We start from the raw sequence: 17148 nt of genomic DNA on the forward strand, positions 1-17148 counted from the left end.
ATTCCTGTAGTGCATTTTTTTTGAATTTGCATCATAAGAAACGTGAGCAAAAGCAGCAACAAAAACAATTCTCTTGGCAGATAATATGGCCGACATCTTCACATTAAAAAATCAACATGAGGAAAACCTTGCCCTTCAACTTTGACTGTGTTTGAGCACCAAGCATCATGATGTAAACACAGAGTCTCGTCCCACCGGAGTTCTGCGCTCTGTCCTGCTGTCCAAGTCCAGCTTGATCCGGGATGAATGATGGATCCAGGTCTCTCAACAGTCACCGACCTACCGCTGCTTTCATCCATCTTATTTTTCTGACCGGGCGTCAGAGAGCCAGGAGCAGGCTGGGTAGTGGAGTAGCCTTAGGTCCTAGCTGGGTTAGCTTGTTTAAGCTCAGGTCTTAGAACATTAGCTTACTTGTTGGTTAATCTTTTGTAAACAGAAGCGCTCATGTTGAGCAAAAATGCTAACCTACAACGCAAGGGAACGTCGTTGATGTTTTTTTTGTTGATTTTTTAGTTTTCATTTAACCAGTCCAACAATATTAAACTTGATTGATTGATTTTGGTTTGATGCAAATCTTTCCTTCATCTCTTCTTTCTCCCTCAGCTGCATCTGGAAACCTGGATGTCTGTAATCTCAAAAGCAAACCATCACTTTTTTACATCCCAGATTCTGCATATGAAGGACCTACTTGCATTTTAAAACGTTCAGGTTTATAACTTTATTCAGTTTCAGGGTTCAGTAAGGTTTGATACCTCTGAAGTTCCTCATACTCTAAAGACTTACTATATCACAGCTAAACATCTGTCTTTGCAGAGATTTTCTTTTTTTCAAATGATACATAACATACTAACTTAACAACAATTTATACAACCTTGGCGTCTTGTACAATCTTCAGATGTAAAAAGTTGGATGAAAAGGAAGAGGCGGATGAAGGGGAGGAGGGGGAGGAGGAGGTAATAGAAGGAGGGTTTCCGACAGTAGCCCGGACCTGACAGGTTCCCTCATATCCGACTTCATTCAGTCCCATACAGGGACCCTGCACATGGTAAAACCATCACAGACACACACACACACACTCTCTCTCTCTCTCTCTCTCTCTCTCTCTCTCTCTCTCTCTCTCTCTCTCTCTCTCTCTCTCTCTCTCTCTCTCTCTCTCTCTCTCTCTCTCTCTCTCTCTCTCTCATACTCACACAGAGAACACACATGTTCTCTCTCAGTCTCAACCAGGAAAGTGCTTTTACTCATACCTGAGAACACAAGAAAGACAGAGAGACAGAAAGAGAGACAGACGGACGGACGGACGGACAGAGAGTCGCTTGTGCCTCTGAAGATCCAGATCCCCAGCTGGGAAAGTGTGGACAGAAGAGTTGAACAATGTGCTCTTCTTTTCCTCACATCTACTGTCTGTGAACCCAAAGCAATGATTCTACACAGATCAACTGTTTTTGTGTGTGTGAAGCTGATGTTTGTGGGTGTATTACTCCTTCCCGATGAAACGGTTCATCATACTTGGCAGACGTAACGTTGTTATGATTGAGCAACAAAACAACCCAAAAAACTGGATTGTATAATATTTTTGAACGTTTACTGCCAATGTTATGACATTATGGTTAGGCAAATAAAACACTTTGTTAAAATTAGGGGTACATTGTCTTAATAATTAAATATTAAAGGAATAGTTTGGCATTTTGGGAAATAAGCTTTTTTGCAGAGAGTTCAATGAGAAGATCTTTTCTCATATCCGTGCTGTTAATGTGAAGCAACCACCAGTAGCCAGTTAGCTATGTGCATAAAGACTGAAAGCAGGGAACCAGCCGGCCTGGCTCTGTGTAAAAAGAACTTATCAACACACTTATTAAGAAGTTGTGTCTTGTTTGTTTAATTCATACAAAAAAACTATGTGTAAACATGACTCATTCTGGTTTTACAGGAGGGTTATAGGACAGACTATTTCTTGGCCAGGCACTGTTTGCTGATATCTGCACAACACATTCTCACTCTCAACTCGTCTACCGACACTTGGTCAGCGGCTCTGGGCTTCAAACTATGACGCTCTACGTATCGCTCTCACGTCAGTGTTGGACATGTCAGCGACGGCGTGTCAGTTTACACTCATTACATGCAGAGTGTCTTTTAAAATAAACTCCTTTCTTCACAGGAAGTTACGTTTAGAGAAGAAGAGCATTTATTTTCAGAAATTAAATAGAAATAGGATAGTTTATGCTTGGCAAGTCTGTTGGTTTTGTGCTAGATTAAATCTTTTCTCTGCATGTAGTCAGTTAGCCCATCAAATATGAATTTTTCCAACCAGCTCAGGTAAAGCTGCTCAAGGTATGTTTGGTAAAACAGATCTTCAGATTGAATAACGCTTGTCCCTCTAAGCCCCTCCCCCAAGGTAACAGGCAGAGTAATTGACTCTGACATACATACCTGCTAGCATTTGACCACCAAACACCTTAAGTATTATTGGTTTATAGCTTTAAGTTTGAAAGTTAATGGTACACTGCTATATTTTGTTTTGGGTTCTATAGCTGCCTGGAATTGCCTGTCGCACTGGTGACGTTTTGATATCCACATACGCACCTTTAAAATCAGGTATATTCTTCATTGTTCTCATCCGCGTTGATTTCAAAACAAGAAAGTGGTATTAATCAACCTAGCATAACGTTAAAACATACATTTATTCTTACACCATCAACCAAAAATGTCTCCTTAACTCATCCAGCCTAGGTAACTGAGAACTTAGACAGCTCGGTTGGACGCGGCTCAAAAGAAGATGTAATGTTGTCTGCTGCCACTAGACGGGGTGAGAGACGGGAGAGCCAAACTGCCCATAATAACCACCAGACATGACTCATTCAGCGTGGAATACCACAGCAGCCACAGACAGTCTCTGGCAGACAAGGAGCAGAAACCCGACCCTGCAGCGGAGTTTGTGAATGGGACAGGAATGAGCAAAGCCAGGGTGAATTTAATAGAGCTCCAATAAGTTTCAAAGATTTAAGAGTTTTAAGAATTCATCAAGTGTTTGGTTTGGCTTATTTTTGAAAGTCAAGTGTCTAAGTGGCGCAATACCGTGTTTTATTGATAAAGTTTAACAAAGACGAAACCCCTTCTACTTCTACTTCTCTTTCTGTTTCTTTTCATTTCTTTTATTTTATTCCCCGTTGGTTCGATGATTCTCCTGGCAAGGATCCCGCTCATCATGTCATCACGTGGAGCTCCTAAAAGACAGCACAGGAACAACATATCACCTTGTCAGATATGATTGTAGCTCTGATCATCGTCATTCTTGCCCAGACTTCCCCCGTGGAGAGCACCACTCAATTTGAAGACTAACACATGTTGGACAGTCGAATCACTATTTGCTTATGTGGAGTCCGTCCAAGGCTGGAGGGCCCGGAGAGCCAAGAGTCTAATCTGTGGGCAAAAGGAATAACATAGAAATAACATATTGTACAACTTAAAGTATGGCGGGGGAGCAAACCGTGTGAGCGATCACATTACATGAAAACAGCAGGCAGGAAGTGTTTTGCAACAGCGGAAAATCTTCAGGTCCAGTCTGACCACCAGACGGTCACACTTCATCTGGCCTGTAGGCTGCGGTCAGTGGATGGATACCTTCCCCACCGTGAGGGTTGGATACACTGTCATACATTTGTCTATTGCTCCCTCTCACACTTTTCCCCCCATTCCTCTTCCTCTTCCTCTCTGCTCTGACAAACCTATCACTCTTTAAAACCTTACAGTCTCTTTTTATGCTGTCTTCCTCCTTTTCCTCTCAACTTCCTCTGCTTCTCTGGCTTCATCTCCCGTCTCTCTTTTCTTTCTTTTCCGACCAAAGCAACCTTACCTCATCGTGTTTTTGTGTCCCCCCCCCCCTCTCCCCCCTCCCCTCTCCCCTCTCCCCTCTCCCCTCTCCCCTCTCCCACCTTCCCCTTTAAACTTTCTCATTCTTCCCTCTCTCACCCTCTTTCTCTCTCTGTTTGTGGTCAGTCACACTTAATCTAGCTCCATCCATCTGTTTCTCTTCATTCATTTAGTCCGGTCTGCTTTCGATTAAGATTACATCAGGCTTTGACCTATTAGTGTGCCGTGATCCTTTTGAAGTCATTCTGTGGTTACAGGTTAAGCTCAAAGCCCACCACTCTTCTTACTCAACATAATACAGACAGTATTTGGAGGGGGAAGGTTCTTAAAAACTTTTCAGCCACAGCCCAAAATGACTTTTTTTTTTTTCTCCCTGGGATTCAGGATCATTAAATCATACAAACTCTTCCTGTCATGTGGAGACCCACTTGAAGAGAGCCTGCGACCCATTTCGGGTCCCAACCCATAACCCAACCTATAGCAATCTGAGAACTGGAATATATTGTTCATTTAACTTCACATCCTGAGGATTTCGATTATATTTTGAAGGTGACTTTCCCAACCAGAGAGTTTCTGTTCCTTATTAGGGTTAAAGACTCCCCACTAAACATAATGCAGACCTTTTGAACAAAATCACATTGTTTTAGTGGGCGCCCTGATGGCCTCTTGGTTACGAGTCATACCACTTTACTGCATCATGCAGGGTTTTGATTAAGCCAAGGACTTGTGCTAATGTCTGCCTGTCAAATAAAACCAAAAATGGCAAAAACATTTTTTCTTCTTTTTCAGGACCCACATTAAGAACATACTGAGTCTTACCTACGATACTTAATGACACCTCACATATCCCTGCAGTTCTCATGTGAAGAGCAGGAGCTGATCCTAAACTCTAGCAGGATATAAACCGGATACACATCCGTGTTTCCTAACATCAGCACCGATCCCTTATGCTGCCCCCTCCATCATCTTTGATCGGTCGGCTAATAAGTAAAACGTCATCGTCGATTTCCAGATGTAGATCAAGATATCATCTCTGAGACCTTAAAGTCTAACGCTGCCTTCCTTCCTTGACTTGGATGACTGTGAATAGAGATTGACCGAAAAGTTAAACTGTACATCATCATTACTCCTGGGTCAAAGCTGGGGTAAGTAGCCAATTGGCCGAGTCGTGATGCTAAACTGACATCCACTGGCCAAGTTGTGGCAGGGTGGGATGTTAAAGTCATTTAGACTCATCAGGCTAAGTGGACACAGTTGACTGAGAGGTCTCGAACCTCCTCACGTCTGGTTGTGGGCGGTTTTCTGTGCCAACAGTTCTCAATTAGAGCAGTGGATGAGAGGACATCTGGGCTGCCGAGTCTATGTCGGCTTGACTTATGTATACTAATGTCCGCCAACAGGCCTGAATTCATTCTGCAAATGAACCATACGTGTTTGTCTTTTTAACAATCACTCGATCACAATGGTCAAAATTTGCTCCGGTATTGTGACAACGTCGGAGTGAAGACTGACTTGCTTTTACACTGCAATACATTTGTATCACTAGATTTCTGTATGTATCAGGATGAATAATTAGTTACAGCTGCTTTCATTCACATTTTATATCAAGATTGGGTCAAATAATGATGTGTAATATCAAAGGTTTTTGGTTGTTTTTTCACGATCTACAACTATTTTGACTCCTCACCGCTCTTATCAGCATCTTTAGTTACAGTAGGCAGCTGTTTTAAGCAAAAGCTAACTGTATACTACCTAGTGGAGCATTAAGCATTTAAAGACCCAGGTATTTATCTCTTGGTGGACACTAGACTAAAACAATATGTATGCTAGTGTTATTTACAGCTTCTTTTTTTGAATATTGCTTTAAAGGAATTCTAAATTTGAGAAAAAGATTTACAGAGAGGTCCTTAAGTTTTATCGCCACCGCAAGGTTGCTGGGAAACCAGTGTAAACTCAACAAAGTCCAGCTGCTGAGTCTGTTAACGGACAATACAGACCAAATCAATGTAACACAATGACAAACTCACAAGAGCAGTCGCATATATTCATATGACAACAAAGCAACAAATCAATCCAGCAGACCTGCAGCGGATCCACGCATTCCACCACACGAGCACGAGCCATTCAAATATTATTCATAAAAACACCACGATAGACAAATGAACAGTAGAGGTAAACAAACGAAGTTCACTTACCAAATGCTGTCTATCCTCCTTTCTTTGTTGACAAAGAGTTTAATCCCAGTACATCAGTTCCAGTAAGAAGTCCTTCTCGATTGCCGCCGGTCGGTTGTCCGTGGTCCGCCGCTGTTCGTTCGCCGTCTTCGACCGACGTTCGGTTGTCTTCCGCTGCCGGTCGGTTGTCCGTCTTCAGCGGCCAGTCGGTTGTCCGTTTTCCACGCAGTTCGGTGGTCGTCTTCGGCTGTGGACCGGCGAAGAGCGGGCCGCGGTTGTGGAGCTGTTTTCCTGCGAACGTGGTCGTTGAGTTGTAGATCCACTGGAGTCTCTCCAAAAGTACTGACGCTCAGTTAAAATGAAACACATTCACAGCCATAATATGTGCCCGCATACAAATCCTTTTCCTGGCTGGTCAGGGCTGCTAGCTGTGGGGTCGTTTCTTACTGTCCAGTTTGTTCAGAAATGTCCTTCTTGAGAAAAGCGTTCTTAGTAACTCCGCCACTAAATCCGTTTCTCCTCCTTCCGCCATTTCATATTAAAAAAACAAAGCTAGGTAAAATGTCTTTCAAATATTTCCACTTGAACTCTGTCTGCTACAACCAAAGCTCTGCTAGCAAGCATTATGTTTCGCGGGCACATAGTCACGTGCCCGCCCACTGACCAATCACAGCACACTCTGCACCTTGCAGCAGAGAGGCATTTGGACTCTGAGCTGCAGTAATGCTGACATAACTAGGTAAATATTTTATCTGAGTGTGACAGATGTCAACTAGCTTGATGTATAATTTATGTCTGGGTCTGGCTACATAGCCTATTGTATATACATGGTGATGGTTATAATATCAAGCTAGCCATCGATGCCAACATGCTAATGACGCTAGCATGCGGTCTAGGCTAGTGCATAGCCAGTGTTTAGCAAGTTAACTTATCAGTCGAGTAGCTAGCTATAGGAAGAGGGAGATTGGGAGCTTGTATGTCATATGTGATGAATATGTTCTTGTTGATACAAAGCCAAAGTTTATGGGCTGTTAAGTCCCATTAATAAAAAAATATATATATACATAATCAAGTTGTTGTCTTTCAATAGCTTTGCTTAGTTACACTAACATTCTGTGACTGTTCTTCCTGTTTGTGGGGTTCACCAGAGCTTTGTGTACATTATATAAACCTGAATGTTCTGCTATCACATTGTGAGAAAACGGAAAATCCAGAAAAAAGTATTTCCTATATTTTAAATACAAAATACATGTATTTTGTTACATTTTCTGGCACCAGTATTTTGTATTTTGTATTGTAATCATTTATTTGGGGGTATTTTGTATTTTGTATCAAAATACATTTTGATGTATTTTTGCCCATCTCTGCCTGTAAGCTTTTCCAGTGAGCCAGCGTGCAAAATATACCAGGGCCTCCCCTAGGTTGAATGCAGCTATAATACATTTTATGAAGTACACCTGTGCTTTTCTACCACAACCAGTATGAACAGGAGGAGAACTGTTGAGCAGGAAAACCAAACGCTCTCCTGTAAAAGAACGTTTTAATTAGCATGTGTTCCGGCACTTTGCAGTTTTGTGTTCAGATTGTGGCTCTTTCAGTTTGTCCAACATAAAAAACAAAGACAGTGTTAATATACATATGAACATGTGATTATCATTTAAAGATAGACTTGAAGAAAACTTAACCCCCACATTGTACATAAACCATAAAGCAATACGTAATCTTATGCCCAAACCCAAGATCCCAGTTTAGAAATCACAGAATGTTTCCTACATTAATCCTGTAACTCAAGTTGTAATTCCGTCATGTTTGTTGTTAACGTCATCCACATCTAATAGTGTCTTTCTGTTTTGGCAGAGAAAGAGATTGGTGAACAGTCCTCGAACCCCGGTCCCAGTGACAGTGAGTTGTGTTTTTACAGTTGTTTGTTAACATGAGACATTACAATTTAGCTGTTGTAAAAATGAGTTGCATCGAGTTGTTTTACAGTATTTCCAGCATTACGATGTAAATGTTTAGCTGAAAAACTGTGCTTCGGGCTTTAACCTTTTATATCTATTGTAGAATAGAAGTTTAGAATAGAATATAACTTTATCTTCCTGCAGAGTGAAACATTGTCTTTAGCTAACCTAAACATAAAAGCAATCAATATTTACACCAGGATTACATTTCTGTGGCAAACTGCCTCCCTCTACATTTATGACACTGACTCGCACAATGTGTTTTAAAACCAGGAAGTTTTGGCTTCCTCAGTCATTGTCCTTCGCTGAAATATCATAAAGTATTTTTACCACACAAAAGCGTAGCTCGAGCGTACATAATTGAACATTTCATGTGACATGTTTGTTTTGTTCTGAACCGGCTGGAGATTTACGTCAAAACATGTCTGCTTTTCTATCTCACAGAGACCCAGATCCAGTGCTGCTGTTCAATCAACAGGCTCGTGATTGACGTATTCTGCGTTATCTTTTTACATATATAGAGGGAGGGAAGAGTGGAGGAGGGTGTGGTTTCACCCCGGTAGGCAACATCTAATAACTTCTACTGTGATGTAGGCAACATCTAATAACTTCTACTGCAGTGGCGGGCCGTGGATTTTATACCTGGGCCTTCAGTGCTGTTCTACACTTCTAATAACCTCATTATGACGTCACAGCTACGGGTTATTATTTGTTTCGTGTAAAAGCCGCATATTCACATAACACTGCAACATTTGACAAATGAAATAAAATGTTACATGAAGTTCAACACCTAGCATACAAAACACGAAAAGCAGAGTGCAGATACATGAATACGAGCATGACGGGACGCTGCGTCATTAATGGCGTTCAGTCAGAAGAGACAATTGTGAAAGCGACGTGATCACAACGATGCTACACTTTCACAATAACACAAAGTAGGAAACCAGAGTCACTGACCTATAAAGACTCTTTCAGAGGGAGAAGTGGAACGAATAAATAAAAATAGAATCACTGAAAAGTTTAAAGGATTGAATAAAGGAAGGTAGTTGAGGTTACTTCCTCTTGCTCGTCCTTCTGCCCGTTCCCCTCCTCCTCCCATCTCCAATCCCCCGCTTCTGATCGCCATGAAACTCTCCTCGGTCGAAGAGCTCACCTCCATCACTGTTGGAGTCGTGTGCATCTGTTCTGTCTGACTGAAGATACTTTAAGGGGGTTAGTGCTTCGCATTTAATCAGCTGGATGGTGGTTTTCCTTGTTTTTCTCACCTCCCTGTGCTTTTCTCCTTCTCCGGTGACATTACAGAGTTCGTGTCAGCGGAGATGTTGGCAGGTGCGTTAGTTCTGGGCACCATCCTTACAGCTTTACCAGGTAAGAGAAAAACATAAAAACACATCAGAAAGTACAACTCTCTTTTTATTTATCATGAGGTGTAAAACTTAACAGCGTTTTAATAAGTATATTCTTATCATTTAAGTGAAGGAGAGATGAACTAGCATGCTTCATAATAGACATATATTTGTATCGTATTCCAGATATATCATAAATGTGTCGCACATGCTTTAAAATAAGTGACAACAGATGAGAAATGAATGACTTATAGGATCTATTATGCACATAAGGTCCTGCAGCCAGGTGCCCTTGCCTTTACGCTCAAGTTATTTATAAGTATTGATTGCCTTTTGTGCAAGGTAGTCAGCCAGGCAGGCAGTTAGCAGCACAGGATGACACCACAGCCGCACATCAATGCTCATTTCCTCTGCTTCAAATGGTACGTGTCACTCTCTGAGCGGATCAGAGCTGCGGTTTGACAAGGCTCTCTCTTAGGAGCCACATTGAAGGAAAACCTCTACTTGTGGGTGGTTGAAATTTACACCTCTGTCAGTCTTCAAGTGGGTATTCCCTAAACCCTTTAGTAGCTTATTTTATATGGCAAGCGTCTTTTTGTGGATGTGACAGCCAGTACATGCTCATATGTGTGGAACCGTGAACTAGTCCTTCATAAAAACACGAAAAAGCTCTTCATCTATCAGCCCGTTGTGCTTTGCAGAAGTATTGAGGTGTGCATATTGTGTGTGCATTTTAATTTGCTTCCTTTCAACTGTGCATGTGTGCATGAACTTGTGAATGTTTTTGCATTTTTGTGCCGTTAAATTGTCCTGCAGGTATTCAGAGTAGGTGGAGCGTGTCCTTTTCTAGGAGGGAGATCTGTGTGTGGGCAGGAACAACCGTCACTCTGCCCTGCCGTTATGACTACCCATCAGGTATCAAATCCATGTACAAAACCTCTCTATTCAATTTTGTCTTTTCATTTTTTTTAAAGACCAAAAGTCTATTTCTATAATTATTAATAAAGCCATGAAATGAACTGGATGCCAAATGTGTCCAAGTTCCAAGCAACTAAGGTGAGCTCAAAAACGCAACTTTTATTTCCCCTTCAATTTTTTTTGGTGGTTTTCTTTAACTTCACAGGTCACAATGTGAAGCGGGTCATGTGGTTCCGTGTGTCTGCAGAAGGTCGCAGGGAGTTTGCTCACCACACTGACCCCAACGAGATCAGCCTGTCGTACCGCGGACGCACCCGGTAGGAGAAACGTACAGTGATTTATCAAGAGCTGTACATCTCGTAAATGTGAAATAATGCACAAATGTGTGACACACGAATCGTGGCTTCCAGCTACATCGGAGGCAGCTACTCCAGCTGTTCAGTCCAGATTCGGGTTGTCAAGCTGAGTGATGCAGGCCAGTACCACTTCAGGTTTGAGACAGACCAACCACTGGGGAGGTGGACCTCCCCGAACACCATCACTCTGGATGTAACAGGTAGGTTCATACAAACAAAAGCTGCACTGGACTCATCCAGCCCCTGTCCCTGTGCATGTGTCGATGTCCGTTTGTATTTCAGACCTCCAGGTCCAGGTGCATCCAGCAAGGCCCGCCAACATGTTTGGCTTCGGAGAGACTGTGTTTGTAGGCTGCCAGGCCAGAGGATGTGCTGCTCCAGGGAGGAGCCTTGCACTGTACAGGTGTGTTGTCATTGTTTTATTGGTCGACCAGAGAGTGGATCACATGCACAGTGTAGATATGATGCTCTGCTCACAGGAACGGACTGAACCTCGGCTCCTACGAGAAATGGATGATCATCAACCGCTTTGACCAGCAGCATGCTGGAGCGTACGCCTGTCGACCAATCCCACCACAGAACGTACAGTCGCCATCCCTCTCGCTGGCTCTGGGACGTGAGTAATCTCAATCAAGCCAACTAAAACAGACAGTTTTCACAATACCTGCTCATATCGAGACGTGCTTTCAGAGGCTGCACCGCAAACCAGTTGGACACAAGCATTTTGAGACACAACTCAGATACACAAGTATACAACACTTGTATTTGAACAATTCTGCTGTGGCAGAAATGATCCGAGACTGTAAACACCTGCTATTGGCCTTGATGGATGTTAAATTACTGAAATGCGTTTGATATAATGTGAACTGCACTTACATTTTGCATTATCTCATCTCCACCCTCCAATTTTTTTCTGTCCTCTTTGTCCTTGTTTCTTCCTCATACATCCCTCCTTTCTCTGCCTCCTTTTTTTTACTCTCCTCCTGTCCAGACGGTCCCAGCTTCACCTCCATAGCGGTCTTCCCCGTGGGGGAGGTTTCAGAGGGGGGGTCGGTCACTCTTACGTGCAGTAGTGACGCAGCTCCGCCTGTAGAGAGCTTTGCATGGTTCAAAGGTACAAGACAGTGCGTGTTCACCAATACACAGCATACAATGACAGGACAGTGTACGAATTCACTGAGCTAACAGGTTGATGGCAGCGACACATGCTGTAGTGTCAAATTTGCCCTGCACTTGGACAAGTGAAGGTCCTTAAATGAGTTGTTAAAGCAGAGTAGGATCAAGTCTTTCTTGGACACTAATGAAGAGCTGATGTTTTGGAAGCTTTCCTGTTGGATTGCAGGACCTTTGAAGAAAAGATATATATATATATATATATATCTTTCATAGTCTCAAGATCATGCTCCCAATGCGAATTGCTGCACTAATCTGCACCTATGTCTCTATCTGCTCTCCAGACATGGAGAGTGGCAGCATCCCAGACAGTTTTAGGCCTCAGCTCCGCCTGTCCCACCTCAGATACACGGACAGAGGAGAGTACTTCTGTGTAGCACGCAACTCACTGGGAACCGACCGCTCCAAACCACTTCTACTCAATGTCACGTGTAAGTTTGTTGGGTGTTGTCATTGTAGTCACAGGCACGGCGTCTTTGACCCACTTCAAACTGTCGCGTGACATCATATGGATTCAGTAGGAAGTGAAACAAACTCAAAGTGCTGAATTTTTATAATTTTACTTTTAAGAATATTCATCAAAATGCAGTAGAGCTGAAATGATTCATCAATCAATTGATTAGTCAGTTGACAGACATTTTAACATGCAATAATGTTGTAGTCAGTCTTTCAAGCAGAAATGTCAAACATTCACTGGCTGTTAATTGATGATTGATTATACTGTGAACTCTGGTCCTGCTTATATGACTACTTTCCTTCATACCTAAAACTAAAACATTTCATTTGACATTCTTCTCTGAGAAGCTGCTGTCACGTAAAGGGACCATTGGTGTCGAATAAAAACATGATCATGACAGTAAAGATGCTCCTGTTTTTCTCTCTGCCTGTTTAGACTCTCCAAAGAACACGCGTGTGCTGCTGAGTCCTCCAGCTGACATCAGAGAAGGCTCCTATGTGAACATGAGCTGTGTCAGCCACGCCCACCCACCTGCCAGCAGGTATGACGAATACTTCTCCTCCAGGTTTATTCATTTATACCAACTAATACATGATGGTGATGCTGTTTTTGTCATCGTCATTATCATGATTTTGACTTTCACTTTTCCTCAAGTTGTTGTAAATAAGGACTATATGTACAAAACCCTTTAAAATATGAATAAATACTCACCTATGCAAAATCCAATGTTATATTATATAAGGAACGGATAGGAAGTTCCAAGTATTATTTTTGCAAATTGTCCAGTCCTATAATCATTTTCATCATCATCATCATCATCATCATCATCATCATCATCATCATCATCATCATCTTCAACATCCTCCCTCCTGCAGGTATGCTTGGTATCGTATCCTAGGTGACCAGGTGTTGGTTAAAGGAACCTTCCAGAACCTGACGTTCTCCTCAGTGCGTGCTCACCATGCTGGTCAGTACTACTGCAAAGCGTGGAACCAGTTCGGATACCACAACTCCCCTGTTGCTACACTCACTATACTTTGTAAGTAGGGGTTTGTGTGTGTGTGTGTGTGTGTGTGTGTGTGTGTGTGTGTGTGTGACATGTTTGAGAGTTTTCTGGATTGAGATCTTCCTTTAATCAGGGCTAGGTTTGTCTGTTTGTTATAAACATTCATCGGTGGACATGCTGCTCAGTGACAGTGTTGGAAAGAATGTGTCAGATGCTCTGATACGTCTCCTCTCCTCTACACTTCAATTACTCAAAGTTATGAAGGTTCTCTCCCTCTCAACGTATGTCTTTCCAGCCACCTCTTCTCTGTCTCTTTGGACAACATCATTTACGAGACAAACACCTTCCCTAACCCTCTGCATCTATGTTTCTGTTGCTCTCTCTCCAGACCCTCCTAAGAACACATCAGTTCTAGCTCGTCCCTCCAGTGTGGTGGATGCTGGCCGACCTTTGACCTTGACCTGCAGCAGTCAGGCCAACCCGGCAGTGGACAACTTCACATGGCACCGCTTAGCTCTGGACGGGGGCTCTGTACAATGTTAGCATCGTAAAAATGTGGTTCCGCTCAAGGTTAACATTACCAAATCATCAATACCTAACTCTCAACGTTCGTAGTCACGTAAGGTGTCGTGCTCTGTGTGCCTCTGTTGGTTCGGATCCTCCAACACTTTCTGAAACAGTAAGTGGATCTTCTCCCTTTCTGTGCTCCATGCAGCGTGGGGCAGCAAGTCCGGTCCTGTCTTCACCTTCTCGGAGGTCGGCCCTCGAGAGAGCGGACAGTACTACTGCGAGGCCAGGAATCGAATCGGAGCCCACAGCTCTCCTGTCCTCACTGTGCGAGTCAGAGGTACATATTGATTCATGCACAAACACTTCTTTGTCTTTAGCTTGTCCGCCTGTGTTTTGTCAAAGCAAAATGGAAGCATTTTGTGTTTGTTAGTACAGCTCTAAAGTGAAGTATCTCTGCAAATCTCAGGTGGATTTCCTTGAAATCTTGTAAACTCATTCATGTTCTCCAGAAGATGAAGCCTCCACTCACTTTTCTTCTAGCGCCCCCGTGAGGTTCACATTTATGGTTTTTGAGTGAACTGTCTTGAAAGCTATTGGATGGATTGCTATGAACATTTCTACACACATGACGAAAATGAGATAATGTTGGTGATCCCTTAGTCATCATCAGGTTCAACTTTTAGTTGGTCCAATACTTTGGTTTATACCTGCTAAACATCAGCATGTTAGCATTGTCGTTGGGAGCATGTTGGCATGCTGATGTTAGCATTTAGCTCAACATGTGCCCAAATATGTCCCATATACAGCCTCACAGAGCTACTAGCAGGGCTAGACTTTCTGTGCATTTCTTTCTTGGAAATAACATTGGGTACACCAGCAAATGAATTGCTTCAAGCAGTGAGCTCTTTCATATCATGACAACCTTTGACAAAGAAACGTTACAATGGATTGTTTTAATGTGGTGCTTTTCAGTGTGTTGTGGTGTCAGAGTTACATTCACACTGTGAAGGCTTTTAGTGGCTCATCCTGGTCATGTATGTTCTGAGTCATTGTGCAGGCCGTTGTCACTTTTAGAAGTGTAATGGAAGAGATGAGGTGTCACTGATGAGCTTAGTGAAACACCCCTGTCACGTTTTTAGTACATCTATGTTTCTGATTATCTCAGACAATGACCCAGAAACAGTTTGTTTCTCTGACGGATGTTTGGAAAGGTTTCTGTCTTCGAAAAAGTGATGAAACCTTCCTGTCAATATCGCAGCATGAGGTCCGGGCCCCAGTCTTCGTTGTGTATGGTCTCATGCACGGTTTCGGACTGTTTTTCTATATGAGTCATGGTGAGTCATGTGTAGCGCTCTCACTATGAGGGGAGAGGAGGGGGGATGAGGTGTTGTGGAAAACTACTATTTGAGTCTAGACAGCTGAAGAAGTGGAGTTGAGTTTGGAAATCAGAGCTGGAAACACAAGTCTCAAGTCTAGACGCCTGCAAGATGATGCACAGCTCTCTGCCCGTTCCGCACTTTCGCTGCTTCTATTTTGATATCTATTGCACTTCTACTTTCATTACTTCTTGTTTCTGGTCATGTTGATAACCTCTATCATCCTCCCGCCGGCAGGTCGTCTTAAGGTCATTGCGTTGGCGTCAGCAGTAGGAGTGTCTGCTGGACTCATCACTCTCACAGTGGCCATTATGATCAGGTGACAGGAAGTACACTGCTATTTACTCACTGCCATTGCTGTACTCTTACACATCATTAATATATATTTTGTTTTAAATAGCCAGTTTCATGGTTTACTTGGATTGCTTGTGGTATTAGTCATCACCTGTGTATGGTTTGATAATATTGTCCCTATGTCTTCACAGTAAGAACATGCACAGAGTAGACACGGAGTCAGGAGACGTAGCAAACAAGGTGCAGTACTTATTGTTATTTTTAACTTGTCTTACATTTACTCGGTATCTTCAGTTGTTGTTTAACTTGTAGCTGACAGCTTTAAAACATGTAGTACTTATAAAAGGAAAACCTCAGAGAGGATAGTTTCAATGATGTACCATTGTCATTTTTCTCTCTTAAAGACTGTTAATTAAAAACAATGCTCTGTTTTACACTGTGTCTTATGCTCTCTCTCTCTCTCTCTCTCTCTCTGCATGTGTGTATGTCTGGTGTGTGTATGTCTGGTGTGTGTGTGTGTGTGTGTGTGTGTGTGTGTGTGTGTGTGTGTGGTGTGTGTGTGTGTGTGTGTGTGTGTGTGTGTGTGTGTGTGTGTGTGTGTGACCCCAGCGTCCGTCAGTGACAGCTGACACCATGTTCTATGAATCAACCCAACAAACCTTTCCAGTGAAAAAGGGCAAGATGTCCGACATACCGGTACGCAACTCAATTACAGTATACGACTTGAGGATTGATTGAATGACAATATAAAACAAATCATATTAACCTTTTGGTGTGTGTGTGTGTATGTGTGTTTGTGGGCGCAGGAGGAGCCAGAGGACTTGAGTGACAGCGCCCACCCTGCCATTGTTCCTCTGAAGGATGCTCCACCGATCACAGAAGTTGAAACTCAAAGCCCCGCCACCAAATACATGGCTGTCCACTACTCCAAGTTGTCCAGGTACACACCGTCTTCCTCTATTTCCGTCCTCTGGACTACATCTCTCTCTCTCTCTGTCTATTTCACTTTCCCTCTTTCATTTACACCATCTGTCGAGAGCTGTTGACCACAGCAACAATCTACTGTTTCATGTCCAGCATTATATTTTACAAGCACATTGGTCCTCTTGCTTTCTTCTCCATCTTCCTGTCATCGCCCTCTCTCTATTTCTCCTCCTTACACTTCCCTCTGTCTTTCCTCTCTTTCCTCTGTGATATCCAACACCTTCCTCCCATTTATGAGAGGACAATAAATTTCTCATCCCAGTTTTGGACACTAAAAACATTGTAATGGTTCTGGAGCAAAATGAAGACGTGCTTTCATGATCAGAGTCAGATGTCCAGATATACTCACATGGTTGCTGTTTGTTGTTACTGTTGGTTCAGTGTGGACCAGGTGCAGGTCCACAACCTGCCACTGGGTGGTGATAAAAAGCCGAAGGATTCCTCCAAAGTTGTTTACACTTTACTGCACCAGCCTCGCCACTGACCGGGAGACAATTCAGGTATGACACTTTACAAACCTCAGAGGTACACTCATGTCTAGCTGTGTTTGTGCTGTTTTGTGTATGTTTTACTTGAAATGGTCCCTATAACCCTTTATAGATTATATACATGTGTCAGTACCATGATCAACTCACATACAGTTGGACACAGCATGTTTTTACATTATTAAGACAGAGTTGTGCCCCTGAAATAAATAAAAAAAAGCCACACAAATGGATAAAA

The 17148-nt window shown here is 42.7% G+C and overlaps 1 protein-coding gene across 1 annotated transcript; it reads left to right on the forward strand.

The window, feature by feature from the left end:
• Positions 1–9304: 9304 nt before the first annotated feature.
• LOC306700403 (B-cell receptor CD22-like) lies at positions 9305–16909 on the forward strand (the record flags this gene model as incomplete). The annotated part of the gene is made up of 16 exons (XM_079165414.1): positions 9305–9373; positions 10168–10266; positions 10475–10586; positions 10680–10825; positions 10908–11028; positions 11105–11241; positions 11617–11739; positions 12083–12229; positions 12691–12796; positions 13131–13294; positions 13650–13799; positions 13977–14108; positions 15385–15466; positions 15633–15681; positions 16248–16381; positions 16807–16909. The coding sequence occupies exons 1-16, from the start codon at positions 9325–9327 to the stop codon at positions 16907–16909; spliced, it is 1854 nt and encodes a 617-aa protein (XP_079021540.1). The 5' UTR covers positions 9305–9324.
• Between the last annotated feature and the right edge of the window lie 239 nt (positions 16910–17148).

This window comes from Pholis gunnellus (genome assembly GCF_910591455.1).
Source record: "Pholis gunnellus genome assembly, chromosome: 8".
Classification (NCBI taxonomy): domain Eukaryota; kingdom Metazoa; phylum Chordata; class Actinopteri; order Perciformes; family Pholidae; genus Pholis; species Pholis gunnellus.